Here is a 17,065-nt window from a genome sequence, read left to right as displayed (position 1 = left end):
GGTGAAAAAGGTTAGTCTAGAGCCCTGTAGAGGACAGTTTTATACTGTTGTGCTAAAGAAAACAAGAAACTTATTATAAAACATTAAAAGTTTTTTATTGTGCATATTTTGAATGATTCTATGTAAAATGGTATTGGTACTTAACAATGCATGAAGTCACCATAACATATAATAGGGCCTCTACTTGTGTTTCTGCAGCCCTCCCCCAGTGTTTGATGACTGAAGAGGAAGATCTCTGCATCCAGCAGAGGAACTTCAGAGTGGAACAGGAAGAACCGGAATGTCCACAAACCAAAGAGGAACAGGAGGAACAAGAACCTCCACAGATGAAAGAGGAACCAGATGATCTCTTCATCAGTCAGGATGAAGATCAGCTTGATCTGAAGCAGGAGACTGATACCTTGATGGAGATTCCTACTTATGAGGAAGATGAGAACAGTGAAGCAGATCTAAACAATCAGCAGAGCTTTAATGTAACTGATAGTCAGGATGAAGAAGGAAACCAACATGAAGAATCAACATCAACTACAGATGAAGAGACAGAATCAACATCAACTACAGATGAAAAGACAGACCCACAGAACAGAGATCAGAGGAAGAGAAGAGACAGAAGACATGTCCAAAGTGTGGACAGCTCTCACATGTCAGCAGGTCAGTGTGACTCTGATGTTAGAAAAAAACGGAAGAAGACAAATCTTGGTAAGAAATACAAACAATCTCCAAAAAAAGAGAGACTTTCCTCTATCAGGTCTTGTAAAAACTCAAGAATAATTACTAACCTGTCTGACTACATGGAAACTGGATCTGATGAAAGATGTTATATCTGTAAAGAATGTGGCAAAAGCTTTTGTTACAAATCTCTGTTCAGAATTCACACAAGAATCCATGCAGAAAATAAGAGATTTTCTTGTAAAGACTGTAAGAAAAGTTTTAGTCACAGATCTCATCTCAAAAGACACATGAGAACTCACACAGGAGAAAAGCCTTTTTCTTGTAAAGAATGTAAAAAAAGTTTTAGAGATAGATTTAATCTCAAAACTCACATGAGAACTCACACAGGAGAAAAGCCTTTTTCTTGTATAGAATGTAAAAAAAGTTTTAGTCATGTATCTACTCTCAAAACACACATGAAAACTCACACAGGAGAAAAGCCTTTTTCTTGTAAAGAATGTAGTAAGAGTTTTAATCAAAAATCTGATCTCAAAATACACATGAGAACTCATACAGGAGAAAGGCCTTTTTCTTGTAAAGAATGTAAAAAAAGTTTTAGTCATAGATTTAATCTCAAAACACACATGAGAACTCATACAGCAGAAAGGCCTTTTTCTTGTGAAGAATGTAAAAAAAAATTTAGTCGAAAACATCATCTCAAAACACACATGAGAACTCACAAGACTATCTCTTTACAATGTAATAAAGGAGTTAGTGTAAACTCTAAATTATAAACTTTTCTGATAAGAGGTGGACACCTCAACCTCTGCACCACAGTCAAAGACTTTATTTTACAGGAGGGAAAAATCTGATTGCCTCCATATCATATTGATGAAGTATCTTCATTAGAGGGAGGCACAAGTGACTATTTAAAGTGTCGAAATGAAGTTTTCTACAAATTATTTGTTATAATATGATATTCTTACTTTCTATGAATTATTTTTAGGTTTTCATCTTCTCTACATCAAAAGGAAAACAAACGTAATGGATCAATAAATTTGAATCTTTGTGTAATAATATTAGACAAAGAGTTTAACTGCTGACAAAATATGTACAACTTTTTCACAAAATGTATTGTTTTAGATGTACCTGCAAATAGAAATGAGTTGTTTTGAGTCATTAGAGCTAATTCTTGAATGTCTTCATTATGGTTGAAATGTTTTTTTTATACATCTTTAATTTTAACACTTTTAATGTGATCAGTGAACATGTAATAAACATTTAAACACAAATTAGTGACTGCAGTATATTAAGGGCAAGTAATAGGGGTGTAACGGTACACATCGTTGTACCAAACCGTTTCGGTATGGCACTTTCAGTTCGGTTCACCTTTGTACCATTTTTGGTTTTTAAATTTTATTTGTTTTTTTTGTTTTTGTTCCCCCCCATGTTTTAACTTTGCGCCGAGACGGAACTAATGTTAACTGCGAGTTTTCGCCGAGACGCCATTAGGTGACAGTTAGCATGTTAACTATAGCACTATGGCTAATGCAGACACGAGACCAGAACTTGAGGACCCACCCATCTCCTTATGCTCTCTTGTGTGGGAACACTTTTGATTTATTGTGAGCATCCATGAAAGGAAAAAACAGTTGGATAAGTCGAACACCGTGTGCCGATATTGTTTTGCGAAGATTGCGTATGCCGCTGTAAAACATCTAATCTGCTAATGCACTTAAAACGGCATCACCAGATTGTCTGTAATTATTAATGACTGAACTGTTTGGCAAAGTCTTTCAGATGCCGGTGGAATATAAGTCTACTATTTTGGAGGAGATGTAGGTAAAGGTTACCAAATACAGAGCAACAGGATGCATCCCTCTTGATGCTAACCCTCTTGAATTGGGAAGAACCAATAAGACCAGCTATAAGCATATTGCAAAATTGGCAGAGAGGTATCTCTCCAATTCTGCAACCTCTGTCCCGAGTGAGAGGGTTTTTTCTAATGCTGGGGACATTGTTACTGCTAAAAGATCTCCCCTTGTTCCTGGATATATTTACAAACTAATCTGAAAACTGAATACTAAACTGAAACTTAACTCAGCAAAATCAAATATAGGAAAGATGTGAGATGACACACAACGCATGCAAAAACTTTTTTGGCGCTGGCAGTGGCAGTCATATCACGCTAAGTCGCGTCTTTCAGATCTTTGGAAAAACTGAAGGAATCTCTGCATCCCAGATTTCTTCTTGGGTTTTGGTTTCTGCAGGTTTTCAATCTCCTCTTTGATCTGATTGAATGTGTCCATCAAGGTCTTTGAAAGCATCATTTTCTCATCCTCCTCCTTCTTCTTGAGGGTCTCTGTGAGTGAGGAGATCTCCCCCAAAAGGGAGGACTGTTCTTGCTGCCGTTCTCCTTCCAGGTTCTTGTGGTTCTCCATCAGAGCTGGTCTCCATGGGACTGTTGCCTCCCTCTGTGGTGTCAGTCAGTCAGGAGGTGGGAGGGAGGGAGGGAGGGAGGAGTCTTTGTCCTTCTGGACATGTTCTTGGATTGGGAGCAGATCAGCTTGGAGTCCAGGGGACTCCTTCAGCTGTTGGGCTGAGAGTCTGGGAGCTTCAGCTGTCCTGCTTTTCTCTGCACTGACAGCAGCTTCCAGCTCTCTCTCTCTTTCTCTTTCTCTCTCTTTCTCTCTCTCTCCACGTTTGCTGGGTGTCTTTTTGCTGCAGCTGAGCGCTGCAGGAGTGTTGACTTGGTCTCAGCCACAGACTGCTGACATGTTAGCTGATGTTTCAGCTGAGTCAGCTCTTCTTTCCAAGCTGATGTTTCCTGCAGAGATTCCTGCAGGAGTTCCTCCTGCTCCTTCTTTCCCAGAGTTCCTGCAACCAGACGGAGTCTTTGTGCTTTGGAGCTGCTTCTCTTGGATAAAGCGCTTGGTTAGCTCACTTTGATCTCTTTCATGTGGGACTTTGTCTTGAAGCGGATCAAACTGAAGGTGGGACTCCCAAAGCAAACGTTCTGGGATGTTTGCTTCAGCTCCGTGCTTCTGTTCTCTGGTTGGTCCAAAGCTCCAGTGCAGCCTCTCACCTCCTCCACCTTCCTCTTTGAGGGAGGCAGCAGAAGCTCCTCCTCTTCTTCAGCTGGATGATGCTGTCCTCCACCTGCAGCTGGACCTGGATGTTCTCACAGACCATGTGGCCTCATGGATCAGAAGGTTGAGGGTTCAAGTTCCTTCATGGTTGAAGTCAGACAGAAGAAGAGTTTGGTTTGGATCCTTTCTTGTCTTTCTGTTCTCATTTAGTCTCTTCTAGTTCCAGGTCTGGTTCAAATAGTGGAATCATCCAAAAGGATGAAAACAGTCCTCCAAGCAGACGTCAGATTGAAAAGCTCATCAAAGAACACATCCAACTAGCCAATCAGCAAAGCACTGACAAGCTGGACTTGTGCTCTCCTTCAGTGAAGAACCTCCTCCTGCTGCTCCTCCATCTTTAGCTCTGACTTTGGAAGTCTTAGCTCCTCCTCCTCACCATCACTGTGACTGTTGACGTCTTCCAACTCCTCCAGAAAGCTGTTTTCTGATGAAGCTCTAACATCTCCTCCCTGTTGCTGCTTTCAGTCCAAACTCACTCTGTTCATGTCAATTCACTGCAGAGAAAATCCTTTTTCTGGGAAGAATTTGCTCCAAGTTTTCCTCCAACTAAGAATCTGCAAACCCAGATGAGAACTCCCAGCAGGAAAAGGATTCATCTGCAGGAAACTAGAAAAAGGCCTTTTTGTGGGAGGAAACCATTCCAGATCTTTACAAACACCAGAAATCCCAACTTTTCCTCCACTTAGCCTGAGTTTGGGTTCCAGGAAGCGGTGTGTGTTCAAGCTCCGCCCCCAGCAGCATCTCATGAAGCCCCTCCTCCAACATGAGGCCACTGGGTATTTCTGAATGAACCTTTACATTTCAACAGAAATTTAAGCTAAAATCAGGAAAAAAAACTCTCTTCATGTTTGAAAACAATCAAACATTCAAACAGGAAGAGAAAACAACGTTTGTCAGGAAATCAACAGATTTGATTGATTGTAAATCTTCCTGTTGGAGTTTGATGAATGGAAGTAGAATCTGTAGAAAGTCAGTTGATGTTTTCCATTTCAGTAAATGAAGGTTTGATCTGCAGATTTCCTGATCCCTTTCTGACTGGGATCCAGACCTGATCTAGACGTGACTCATGAGGAAGCAAACAGCACAGAAACTGCTCTGAATGTTCCCTCTTCTTCACTTTCTGTCTGACTTCAACCATGAAGGGACTTGAACCCTCAACCTTCTGATCCATGAGGCCACATGGTCTGAGAGAACATCCAGGTCCAGCTGCAGGTGGAGGACAGCATCATCCAGCCGTCACAGACTGGGGGCGGAGCCTGGAGATGACTGCTGAAGGTCAGAGGGCGGAGCTTCATCAGGATGAAGGTGCTGCTTGGATTCTGCTTTGATGTCCGTCTGTTCTCAGTCCCTTCATGGCTGCTGCTCAGAGCTGTTTCTGGATGTTTCTGGAGAATTCATGTCTTTACTGATCCAAATGTGGGATTTCTGTTTTTCTTTGGACTTTTCTTTATTTAAGGCTTTTAGCTTTTGGAACTTTCTTTCTTTCTATGCTTTAACTTCCAAACGGGTTTATCTAAGACAATCTGATTGTTTTTCATTTGACTTTCTAGGAACTTTCTGTTTCATCTTTGAGGATTTGGACTTTTGAAAGACTTTTAGCTGCAGTTTCATCCTTTGAACCAGATGGATCTGAATCTAGAGTCAAAGATTCTAAGGAAATCATGGATTCATAGACATTTGATTGAATTTCTGTCTGGATCAGAAACCAACAGCAGACATTTCAAGCCGTCATCTGTTCCTAATGTTCATTCCCCGGCCGCCATCATTGAAAGCTTTTGGAATAGTCCCTAAAGCCAGCGATCGGGCCGCTTTGGAGCATGAACTCATCACTCGGTGTCACGGTGGCAGAGAGATGACAGATCCCAAATCTGAGGCTGAAATGATCACGTCCTACCAGCTCCACTCTGGATTTGGGACCAAAAACCTTTGAAGATGTTGGAGCATTGTTGGAGAATAGACTGACAACATTTGCTTGGAAGAAAGATTGACCTTTGACCCCTCCCTCATGTGTTCCACATCCAGCTGCAGACACACCACTACAGCTCACATTCCACTTCTGATCCAGCAGTTAGAACCAGAGCCTGCATTTGCAGCAGGTTCCAACCCACTGACCACTGATCCACACAGGGGGACGTCCTAAGGGGCGGAGTCAGCCCCTGGAGAGAGCAAAAAGGAGAAATGGGGGTCACTCTGGGCCTCTCTGTGTCTGGACCTTCAGAGGGACAGTGGTTTGGTCCAGAACACGGATGCTAAACTAGCTCTCTGGAAACTTGAACTTGTTGAATGGGAAACTTCCTGAAATCTTCTTCATCTCTTGACTTGTTCTTTCTTCATCTGAATGAGCTCAGTCCTCTCCCAAATCCAACTCCATCTATCTTCAGTGCTTTGGACTGAGTTAGAGAAGAACTAGAGCTTTCTCCAGATGTCCTAGTACTTTTAGATCAGTGTCTTCCAATATTTGGAGCCCAGGTTCACTTCTTTCCCTGACAAAAATCCCAAAAGGCCTACCAGCCACCAAATAGTCAGAAACCAGAGAAACTTGGTGGTCTGCATTGATGAGAAACCAGTCCCTCCAGGATGACACATGGCTTTTTGGAATCATTTCACACACAAACAAACGGGAAGTTGTGCTTGTTTTTCTGAGAAAATGCAATCAAATGTGTGATAATGGTCAATGTAAATGTTTGGATAAAGGCTGTAGGGGATTCAGGGATTGTGGAGCGGTTGTTGTTTCCTTCTGGGTTAAAGTGCAGTTTTGTGTAACCTCCCAAAGAGGAGAAACCCAAAAAAGAAAGGAAAAGCAAAGAGACAGGTGGAAGCCATCATGAGATTCCTTTCAAACAGGAAGTTCTTTGTCATTTCATGCACTAGTTTCATTTAGCTCTAGTTGTTGAACATTCTAGAAACTCCTAAAAACATTTTCTGTCCACTTTGAAACCATATGGGGCTGACTTGGCCTTGCTCGCTGGGATACGGCCAACATCCAGAAATCTACCAACAGACATTTTTAGCTCTAGTTGTTGAACATTCTATGTTTTGAAGAGGCAGGCTCTTCTAGAAGAAACTAGCAGGAGCCCCAGCGCTGGTCTTTGCTTGGATTTGGTTTAGACTTGTTCAGAGTCAAATGCATGTTTTAAGGGGAGGAGGATTATTTTGTTGTTGCTGTTTTTGTTCCTATTCTTACAATCCACTATATGTCCCGTGTTGAATTCTACTATTAAAATGTGGGAAACAAATGTTTATCAAATCCAAATCAATCCAAAAGCCTAGAGACTGGATGGCCGTGGTCCTCCCTTTGACCTGGACAGTGGTTGCCATGGCGACCTGCACACTCACCAAGCTGGAACTTAGAAGAAGAAAAAGAGACCAAAATGATTGATAAAGCAGGTTTTCCAGAGAAATCCCACAAAGTGCTTTCCAAGCTAGAACTAAGAATATCCAGCATGCATTTGGAAAAACTCATTAGCTTCTTGTGGAAAATGATGAGTCATTGGAAAAGCATTCTATGAATGCTCAGAAAACTTCCTCTAAGGTTGTGGTTGTTTGGAGAAGTCCTCCTCTTCAAAGAAGTTCTCCTGACCATCTTCAAAGCCACTTTCTGCTTTTTCAAACGCTACTGTTCAACAAAAACTTGGTTTCTGCCACAAAACCAACCTTAGACACTGAAACAGAATGAATCCAATGCAGAAATGTGTTGACACCTTTAATTCAAAGCTTCAATCAGTTTGAATCTCATGAAGAACATTTCAAAAATCCACATTTGGATCAGGCGTCTTCATCAGAGCACAACTCATGTTTCCAGGACTGTGACTCACCAATAGATCCTCATTTCCTTTACACAATCTGTTTCCATCATTTGGATTTTTCATAAAAACTTGAGTCAGAAAAGAATTGTTGCCCCAAAATGTCCAGTTTGAATAGTCTACAGTTTGTTGTGTTTGGTTGCTAGGTAACAGGGTCTTTAATGTCTATGATGTCATGGTGGCTTTCAGAGTTGAACTCCTGAATATGACGGTAAACATTTGGATTGAACAAAAATGGGATTGAAGCTCATGCTAAATCCTGATCTCAATGCTGAAAAAACCTCCTCCTAGATTCTGGTTGTTTGGAGAAGTCCTCCTCTTCCAAGAATTCCTGAAAAAAGCCCTCATTTCTCCTGACCATCTTCAAAGCCACTTTCTGCTTTAGTTTAGTCCAAACTTGCTTTATGCTGACAACATTTACAGCTTGAATCAATCTGAAGAATCCAAGGAAACAAACCAATCTAAGTCTGCATTCATGCCACTTCAGAACCAACAAAGCATGTTTCCAGGACGCTGACTTACCAATAGAACTTGGGATTTCCTTTGCAGAATCCTTCTCCGTGTGTTTTCCTTTGTTTTTCTCCCCAAAACCTAAAGCAGAGATTTTTGCTGAGCTGCAGAACAAACGTCTGACTGCTTTAACCGCCGTTGATGGTTTTTTGTGTTTCCCTCTATAGCTGCTATGGTCTTGGTATGGTTGCTTGGTAACGCTGTCTTTGATGATGATGACGTCAGAGTGGCCTCTAGAATGAACTTTTTTCTTGTGGAACCAGGAGCTGTAACCTTTAGGGCACTAGGACCCAGACAGAGGTCCAGGCAGTAACAGTCAATGAGTTATATAGCTAGAGGAGACATCACGTGATTCCTCATGGGAGGAGAGCACCGACATCTTGGTGAGGTCAAGTCTCTGCTGAACACATTTTTTGCAAAATGCCGCTTCATTGTGCGGGTCTTTTGTTTTTTTGAGAAATAAGTCCACAAAGGAGGAGGGCATAACATTTCACAGGTAAATACTATAATTCTTTCCTTTTAATGCTTTTCATTTTAACATCAAAGTGATCGTGTCAGATGAAATCTTTCCTGTTTGAAGGAGTTTCCTTTATGTCACAATAGGATCCCAGATCTCCCATCAGGCCTTGCAGCTCCTGACTTTGTGATGAGTTCCTGCAGAAACTCTTGGAAATCTCATGTTGATTCTCTCCCAGTTGACATCCATGGAGATTTTCACTGCTCTTGTTCAACTGTAGAGTTTGTCACAGACGCTCAAACTCATGAAGAGTTCAGCTGGAAGTTGAGAACGAGGCTTTGAAACCAGCAGCAGTTTGAGTCCATTCTGATGTTCCATTCAGGTTTCTGCTACAACAAGCCTTTATTTTGAAAGAGCCAGTGGGGCAGAAACAATAGAAGGAGGAGATTACCAACCCCCCCTGGAATGTTGCCCCCTGTGCAGTGGACTAGTGGGGGCAGGGACGGCTGAACCAATCACAGAAGACTGTTGCAGCTTTCCCTCCAAAAGTCAACCAATCAGATGTTGTTGTTTGGATTCTTTGTCTTGAAGTTTCACATGTGGAAGCTTCCAGAGTCTTTTCTGTTTGGTCTGCAGGCTGAGCAGAACTGACTCCTGCAGGATCACAGGAACTTTCAGGAAAATCTCCAAACAGGAGAAAAGTTTCTTTTTGGACCTTTTTTCTGGGATTGTGAGACTAGCAGATGATCGATCGGAGCTGCAGTGAAGAGGACGGCGGTGTTTGTGGGAGTTGGAGCTGAAGATCGGAGCAGGAACCATGTCTTCAGAACCTCAGGAAGGTTCTGTCAGAGAACAACTTTCTGCTGCTGAAGGAACCATCGTCCAGAACGAGGAGGAGCTCTGTCGTCAGCGCAGACTGCTGGATAGCAGCTGGAAACCACAGCTTCAGCTACACATAGTTGGTACGTGACTAAACATTTGAATTCATTTGGTTGCCTATGGAATTACATATCTGCCAAAAATTGAAAGGGCGTAAAGACAATTAAGCGGGCGTATTTAGAAACTGAGTGAGTGAACCTTAAAACCGTGCTGGCGCAATTCTAACCAAAAACTTACAGCACAAAAAAACCCGCTGCACTTTCGAACAACTTTGACACAAAGAGCCGACATTTCTATCTGTGATAGTCAAAGAGCCACACCACACACTGACCTGCCAGACACAAGTACACAATTAAAGCCATGTTATTTCTCATAACCCCCTCCTCTCCTTACAACAGCACTGGATTAAACGGCGCCGTTTCAGTTTTGAGTGTTTTTTCTGTATTTAACGTTAACACACATACCGGTGAAAAAGGCAGCGAGCGCAAAACTGAGTTGGTTGTGATTTATTTTTTCAGTCATCAATCAGCATTTATAATCCATCAAAGTCCTCATCTTCTGCATCTGAAACAGCTGGGCTGCATTTCTATCAAACACGCCAGCTTCCCTTTCCTCATCAGAGTCCGTCTCTGAGAGACAGAACAGTGAAAGCAGACACCTCAGGCCAGGTTTAAGTCCTGCAGTCCCAAAGTGTGGCTGCGTCCCAGTAGGGGGGGGGGCAGCTTTTCACGGTCACCTGCTAGAAGTTGCAGCGCTCAGCCTCGAGTCGATCTTCCAACAGGCCTTTCCTTTTCCTTGTGAACCATGGATTCATTATTTTAAATTCTCTGGCAGCTGAGGTTTGTTAAGTTAGAAAGATCTCCACAGATTCGGACTTCCTGCTTCAATAACTCCTCTGATCAACGTTCAAATATGTCAGCAAGTATCTCAATCCTTTTGTATTCACAGAGAGTGAACCACAAATACATTTCTGAAGAAAAAAGATAATTTGTTTGCCTTTTAATCAGAATTGTTCGCTTTAAGCTGTGAATGCAGACATGCAGCAGCCGGCTGCCAAGGGACCGTCATCAAAGTGCAACCTCTGTGAACTGTGAAACACCACTGTAAAAAAATCAATAATCTCACAAAAAATACATAAAATTATTATAAAGCATATTCTTGTTACAATACATATTTTGTAGGAAAGTCCATCTTTATTTTATCTTGTTTCATATACTTTTTCATATTTTAATGGATATGAATCATGACTAAAGTTATCAGTAACTTGACATGACCTTATTGTCATACTAAAATAAAGAATGTCAATAGTTCACTTTGTTTATTTATAGGAATTTTTCATAATTACAAATGGATCAGATTTGGTCAAAAATCCTGAATAGTTCAGTAAAAATAAAAGTTCAATAAAAGTTAAGTGTCAGTAACTACAGCATCTTCAAAGCCATTGAGCATTTTTGACCCAATCTGATCAACATTTAAATATGAACAATTCTTAACAATAAACAACATGAATTATGACATAATCTTTATTGCAGTAGGACAATAAGGTCATGATAAGTCAGTACAGGATGTTTGGTGACAGAAGCTTTAGTATCTTCAGAGCTATTGAGCATTTATGTTATGATTCATATTTTCATATCTTCATATGATTCATATCATAAATTTCCTATAAGCAATAAAATAGAGGTTGACCTTATAAAAAAATAGTATAATGATAATAATATAGCATGACTATGCTGATGAGTCTTCATTACCAGTTCATATGAATATAGACATTTATGTGCTTTTTAAAAGTTTACTGATTTTTACAGAATGGTGTTTCACAGAGGTTGCACTTTGTTGACGGTCCCTTGACAGCCGGCCCGCTGCTCCGTTTGCATTCACAGTTTGAAACAAACAATTCTGATTAAAAGGCAATAAAAACGATATTTTTTTCATTAAAAATGCATTTGTGGTTCACTCTCTGTGTTGATACAAAAGGATTGAGATACTTGCTGACATATTTGAACGTCGATCAGAAGAGTTATTGAAGCAGGAAGTCTGTGAAGATCTAGTTAAACCGAACTGCAGCTGGTCTATTCCCGTGTTCATCCGCGTAGCTGATAGCTTTCAGTTTAAACTGTGCCTCATAATCGTGTCTATTTACACTTCCAGGGTTTCCAAAACGAAGTTGTTCTGCATTATTCAAATATCTGCTCCTTTGTACTATTTGGTGGGGGGGGTCTTCTTTCACATCCTCTCCTCTCTCCGTACCGTCATCATGCTGTTATTTCCTAGATCTTTACCAAAGTAATGCAATAACACATTAGGGCCGCTCTGTACATTTTGGAGAAAATGTGAGACTTTCACCTTATGGTTGTGAAAGTACTGAATATAGAAAATATGATAAAAGGCAGAGAGCTGCAACTCAAGAACCGCCTGTTAACCCCCCTGCACTGAAAAATGAAAGTCCCGCCATTCTGCCTCGCTAAGCCTCAATAAGACATGCAAATTTCAGCCAATCAGATCAACCAGAAAGGTTCCTGCCCCACAAGTGACAAAAACGCCCCCTTAACACTGAGCGTAAATCCACATGAACACGCAAATAGGAAATGACCGCGCAAGATCACTGTTCAGTTAGGATGGCGCCTGCGCGGTTTTAAGGTTCACTCACTCAGTTCTAAATCCGCCCGCTTAGTTGTCTTTACGCCCTTTCAGTTTATGACAAATATGTAATTCCATAATTGCCCTGATCTTTATGTCACTGGAAATGGATTAAATAAACATTTCCAATGGTATAAAAATCTTCCAGATTAAATCATGTAATTTTATGTGATCACTAATTTTATTCCTGAATAAAAAGCAAAACAATAAAATGTTTGTGACCAGAATGACGAGAGTTCTTAGTGTCAGAACTTTATCATTACTCTCCAATCCAAGAAAGGGGGGTCTCAAAAGAACGACAAGAATTAAAGTTAATATTAAGTCCATTTTTATTTTCTTAATAGCAATTAATGATTAATATAATATCAAAATATATTCAAGAAAATGATGCAGTTCAATTTAATTTTATTTTTTTATATTTGAAGTTATAAATATAAAGAGATTCCAGACTTTCATTGCTATGGAAACAATTGTGAAGCATAATTAAAAAAAGTCAAAAGCAGAAATCATTGTTCATTTTCAAAATGAAGCTGCATTTTTTGACTCAAAATTAAAATGAAAAAGCAATCCACCAAAATGCTTTTTCATTTTCTACTTCAACACTGCTTATTCTGTCACTTAATTAAAATGATAAATAAACCATTATTTGACATTATTTGACATTTTCAAAAAGGTCTCTGGTAAATTCGCAGCAAAACCCATTTAGAAATGTCTAATTTGACAATTAAAATCGATTAACAGAAATGCTTTTACATTTTCAATATATTGCTGCATCAAATGACTCAAAATTAAAATCAATGCTTTTTCATTTTGTACTTTAAATCTGCTTATTCTGTGCAATAATTAAAATAAAAGTGCAAAGAGGGGATTGCATTTGTGTTGTCACATCCATCCTGCGAAAAGTGTCTCATAATTCAATTCCACTTCGCATTTTCAGAGGGGAGGCGGGGCGATGATGTCAGTGCTGTCACCGTGTGTCCGGCTGCTAAGAGACACAGACACACCAGGAGCAGCTTTGTGTTAGCGGCAGGGGGATGGTTTTGTGACATTTGTGCTCCCCTGGGGCCTCATTTATAAAGGTTGTGTACGCACAAAAGAAGGCGTAGCAAGCTCTGACCCAGGCGTACGCACAAAAACGGGTGAAATGAGAAACGGCGACACAGTCGGCAGATGGAAGAAACACGTGAAAGTGAAAATGACAATACTGCCTCTCATAAATAACATGAAGACTTCACAAAGCAAGTCTTACAATTAACAGCCTACACCAACACCCGTTTGATCGATCAGCAGTGAAACAAACAAAACAATCAAACGAAAATTACAACAGAACACATATTTGCAGAACGAAAAGTGAAATATGTTCTGCAATATTGGCATGTTGTGCAATTCATCCTCATAAATAATATAGTTAACAGAACGAAATAATGTACAAAACTGATATTCTCGTCAGTGTGTCCGTCTGGCGGAGCAGATAGGTGCGGGCGTGCGGACGGACGGACAGATGTACTAATTGTCCACTGGGGAAAGTCGTTTTCATATTAAAACATTTCTTCATACGCTATGGAATTATGGTATTCATACATATGCCTTTAGTTTGTTTTATTTTTGATAAAACAATGTATGGCGTATGTCTCAACCATTCAGAAAGCAACAAGAAATTACATTTGCGCTGAACAATTTCCCATTTCCACGTGGATTATTACCGACATCTGTAGCTTATCAGATGTAATTAAATGGATGGAAATAAAATGCCCCATCACAATGCGTAATGACGCACAATGGCTGATCTTACGCTCTTGGAAGATGTGGCAAATGGAAGAATTCGGAGTGAACGCATCTTTAGACAGCAAGAAGACTTGCTGGCAAACGAGGACGAGTGGCTTATGAGCCGGTTCCGACTTCCTCGAGCCGTCCTGTTGGACCTCTGTGGGCTTTTGGTTCCGGCGTTACAGAGGAGCACTCAGAGGAACCACGCGTGTCACCCGGTGCATGCATCTGGCGCTCCCCCCCCCCCCCCCCCCCCCATGGAGCGCTGTAGCCTCACGACCGGTTAGGTTGTGAGGCTACAGCATTTACGGCGTCTGCCACCGTTTGCCACTCAAGTGCATTTTCTCCTCTTTTCCACCTCGCCAACGATAAATTCTACTTCACATTGAGTGAAGTTACGTTTAATTTATTTCCTCTCGGTGTGTGCCATGGTTTCGCAATCAATGAATATTCATTTGTGGGCGTTTCACGGACTATTTATGGGCAACTATGGGCTTGTCATGAAGCCGCAAAAGCTGCGCTGCATTTAGAATCGGTTGTGATTTATTAAGGGAAAGATGCGTAGGATGTGCGTGCGCACGGTTTTATAAATCCGAATATTTGAGGCCCCTGTTGATTGTACACAGCTTCTCAGGTCTACGTAGCAGCATTTCCACTTGCAGTCTGGAGTTTGGGACCACAGCCTCCTTTGGAAGCCCCGCTGGCTGGGATCGGCCCCAACAGCCCCTTGACCCCAAAAGTGATAAAACGGAATAAGAATAATGAATGAATGAATCCTTAGAACGGCTCTAAGTACACAAAAGAGCTTTTGCTGCCACACACTCTAGGGTTGTGCCGATGGACGAAGCCATCGTCCATCTTGATGGTTGACTGACATCCCGATGGAGATACACCATCGTGATGCCACGCCGCCGCCACTTTGCGTGTCGACAGCATAAGCCGCGATTACATGTGCAAAATATCTTGATGGGATCAATGGTCGGATTAGAATCAAACCGTGTACATGGGCCCAGAAAAATGTTTTCAGAATATAACAAACATTCACCGAGCGGCTTTATACATCGACATGTCAGCTCGGTAATATATGAGACGATCTTCTAAACGTGATTTTAATAATGTTACGGATATTATGAAGCGCCTGTTCTCTCATCATTTTAATTTTAATCCGTGTGGTCAGTGCTTCTTCTGAACGGAGCCGGAAAGAAGCCAGGGTTAGCAGTATGCTAACACGGGCTAACAACATTAGCTTTGGATGGACATAAAATCCATGCTGGAAATTCTGCAATCTGGATCTTGGCTGCAGGTAAATATGTGGGAATAACATCAGCCTTTATTTTGTAAGAACGCGCTCCACCGGTCCACTTGACTAATTGAGTGCAGGAGCGGACTACTACTTTTCTATTTTGTTTGTTTTTTTGTCTCAGTGTCTTTTTTAAAACGCAGCTGAAAAACTTCTTTTTTGAATCGCCTTTTCTTTATCCTTTTATATTCTATGTTTTACTGTGTATTACCTTGTATTACCGTAAAGCACTTTCTGATTTTAATTTTGAAATGTGCTATACTAAGAAAGTTTATTAAAGTTTATTATGGTGTTTTGTTCCAGAGAAGGCTTCGGAGCGCAAACAGGACCGACCGGCTGCTCCACGCAACTTAACCATGTCTCTGAGCAGACGTATAGCTATGTGTTTGCGAATGTGGCAACGCGAGCAATCCAGGCACACACTAATAAAAATAGGGACTTAACCAAATGGAGACGTGGTTCCAAATGTAAAAGACAGAACAAATAAAACACAGGATAAAACCACAATGGGCCTCAAGCCTGCCTGCAGACAGAGCTGGTTTCTTAAAAAAACAAAAACATTAAAAAAACACCCCAATCACATGCATATACACACTGTGACAACAAAAGCAGATTTTTTTTATTTTTTTTTTTAAAACACAAATTAACTTCCACTTAAGTACCAGTCAGACACTGTTGCAGGTATCTAGGAAAGGGTAGACGTTCACAAGTCTCCAAGTCTCAGGAACGTTGAGGTTTCCAAATAGGGTTTTGTCAAAGGTTTCTGGCGTCCTGGTGTGGCCACAGTAACAGCTGGGGGCAGGAAGCGGCAGGCAGGAAGTGCACCCACTGACCCGGAACTTACATGCACATTTCACTATAAGGTGTTCACACTTAGTCTAATTTATGGGGTAAGATGGTGCACCTAAAATTAAAGTTAGGTGCGCCGGATCAAAGACTTAGTCTAGTGTCCTGGCCTGAGGGACCACCACCACTGAGCATCTGACTCCCCTCAAAGAGATAGGCTGGGAAACAGAAGATCAATGACCACCAGCTTATTACTGTAAAACATAAGTGTGTTTAGTGTGCATAAATTTTTTCAAGGACTTCCTAAAATGGCAAATTTGCGATGGGTCTTTAATTGTTCAATACTGTACCGTAGAACTATACCAAAATACTAGAAGTGTCACATTCATTAAAATATTATATTTTAATGCTTTGTTATTTTTTTGGGCAGACCAACAAGCAATATTAGCCAACATCTAAGCTGCTCTGATGCTTGGTCTCATAGTGCAGACGGACATTTTACTCTTTCATCACGGCAACATCGTCAGTGCAAATCAAGCAGACACATTTTCCGTTGATTTCCTTAAAGAAATATTCATTTTCCCACCGTGTTTGGAATCTTCTACCCTCACTTGCTATCTTGCGTTTCTTCAGTGCTGGCATTTCTGGTGACTCGTGGTAAATTTTTTCTTTGCTTAATTTTGTTTAGGACAGAAACACCTTTCTGTGACCAACTCCATCTAGTGTTGAAACTGAGAAGTGCAACAGAGTTTAGCTCAAGCACCATATGCGGGCCATATTCAATTATATTGTCAAAATTTGCTGCGGGCCAATAAAAACAGACCCACGGGCCGTAGTTTGGACACCCCTGCTATAGACACACAACTCAGCGTATTTGTCCTTTCAATGCAGAAAGTTTGCATTAGTTCAGTCTAATAGTGAAATGCAGTAAAGCAGTGGATGATTTTGTGTGGGCATAGATGAATGTATTCTCCACATGTAACCCTTGTGCTATCTTAGATGACCCCCCCTTACATTGATGTATTCTCCCTACCATGACAAAGGTGGATAAAGGTGGAAAGATTTCATGTAATCCATGGACACCAGTGAAGATCACAAATCATTGAAGAAAAAAGGTTCAGAG

General features: G+C 41.0%; 2 protein-coding genes across 2 annotated transcripts in view; one reads left to right on the top strand and one right to left on the bottom strand.

The window, feature by feature from the left end:
* The window catches only part of LOC144981346 (uncharacterized), a 676,107-nt gene that overhangs the window by 644,386 nt on the left and 14,656 nt on the right, over positions 1-17,065 (bottom strand). The gene's annotated exons all lie outside the window — the stretch shown is intronic.
* Positions 1-17,065, top strand: part of LOC144987113 (uncharacterized) — a 50,920-nt gene that overhangs the window by 28,278 nt on the left and 5,577 nt on the right. The window contains exon 3 of the mRNA XM_078936062.1: positions 199-651. Coding sequence (XP_078792188.1) covers positions 199-651 — 453 coding nt within the window. The remainder of the gene's footprint in view (positions 1-198; positions 652-17,065) is intronic.

The sequence above is a fragment of the Oryzias latipes genome, chromosome 2, assembly GCF_053564925.1.
Source record: "Oryzias latipes strain Hd-rR chromosome 2, Olatipes_Hd-rR_3.1".
NCBI lineage: Eukaryota > Metazoa > Chordata > Actinopteri > Beloniformes > Adrianichthyidae > Oryzias > Oryzias latipes.
The sequence above is the reverse complement of the archived record's forward strand: the minus strand, read 5'-3'. Positions and strand labels throughout refer to the sequence as shown.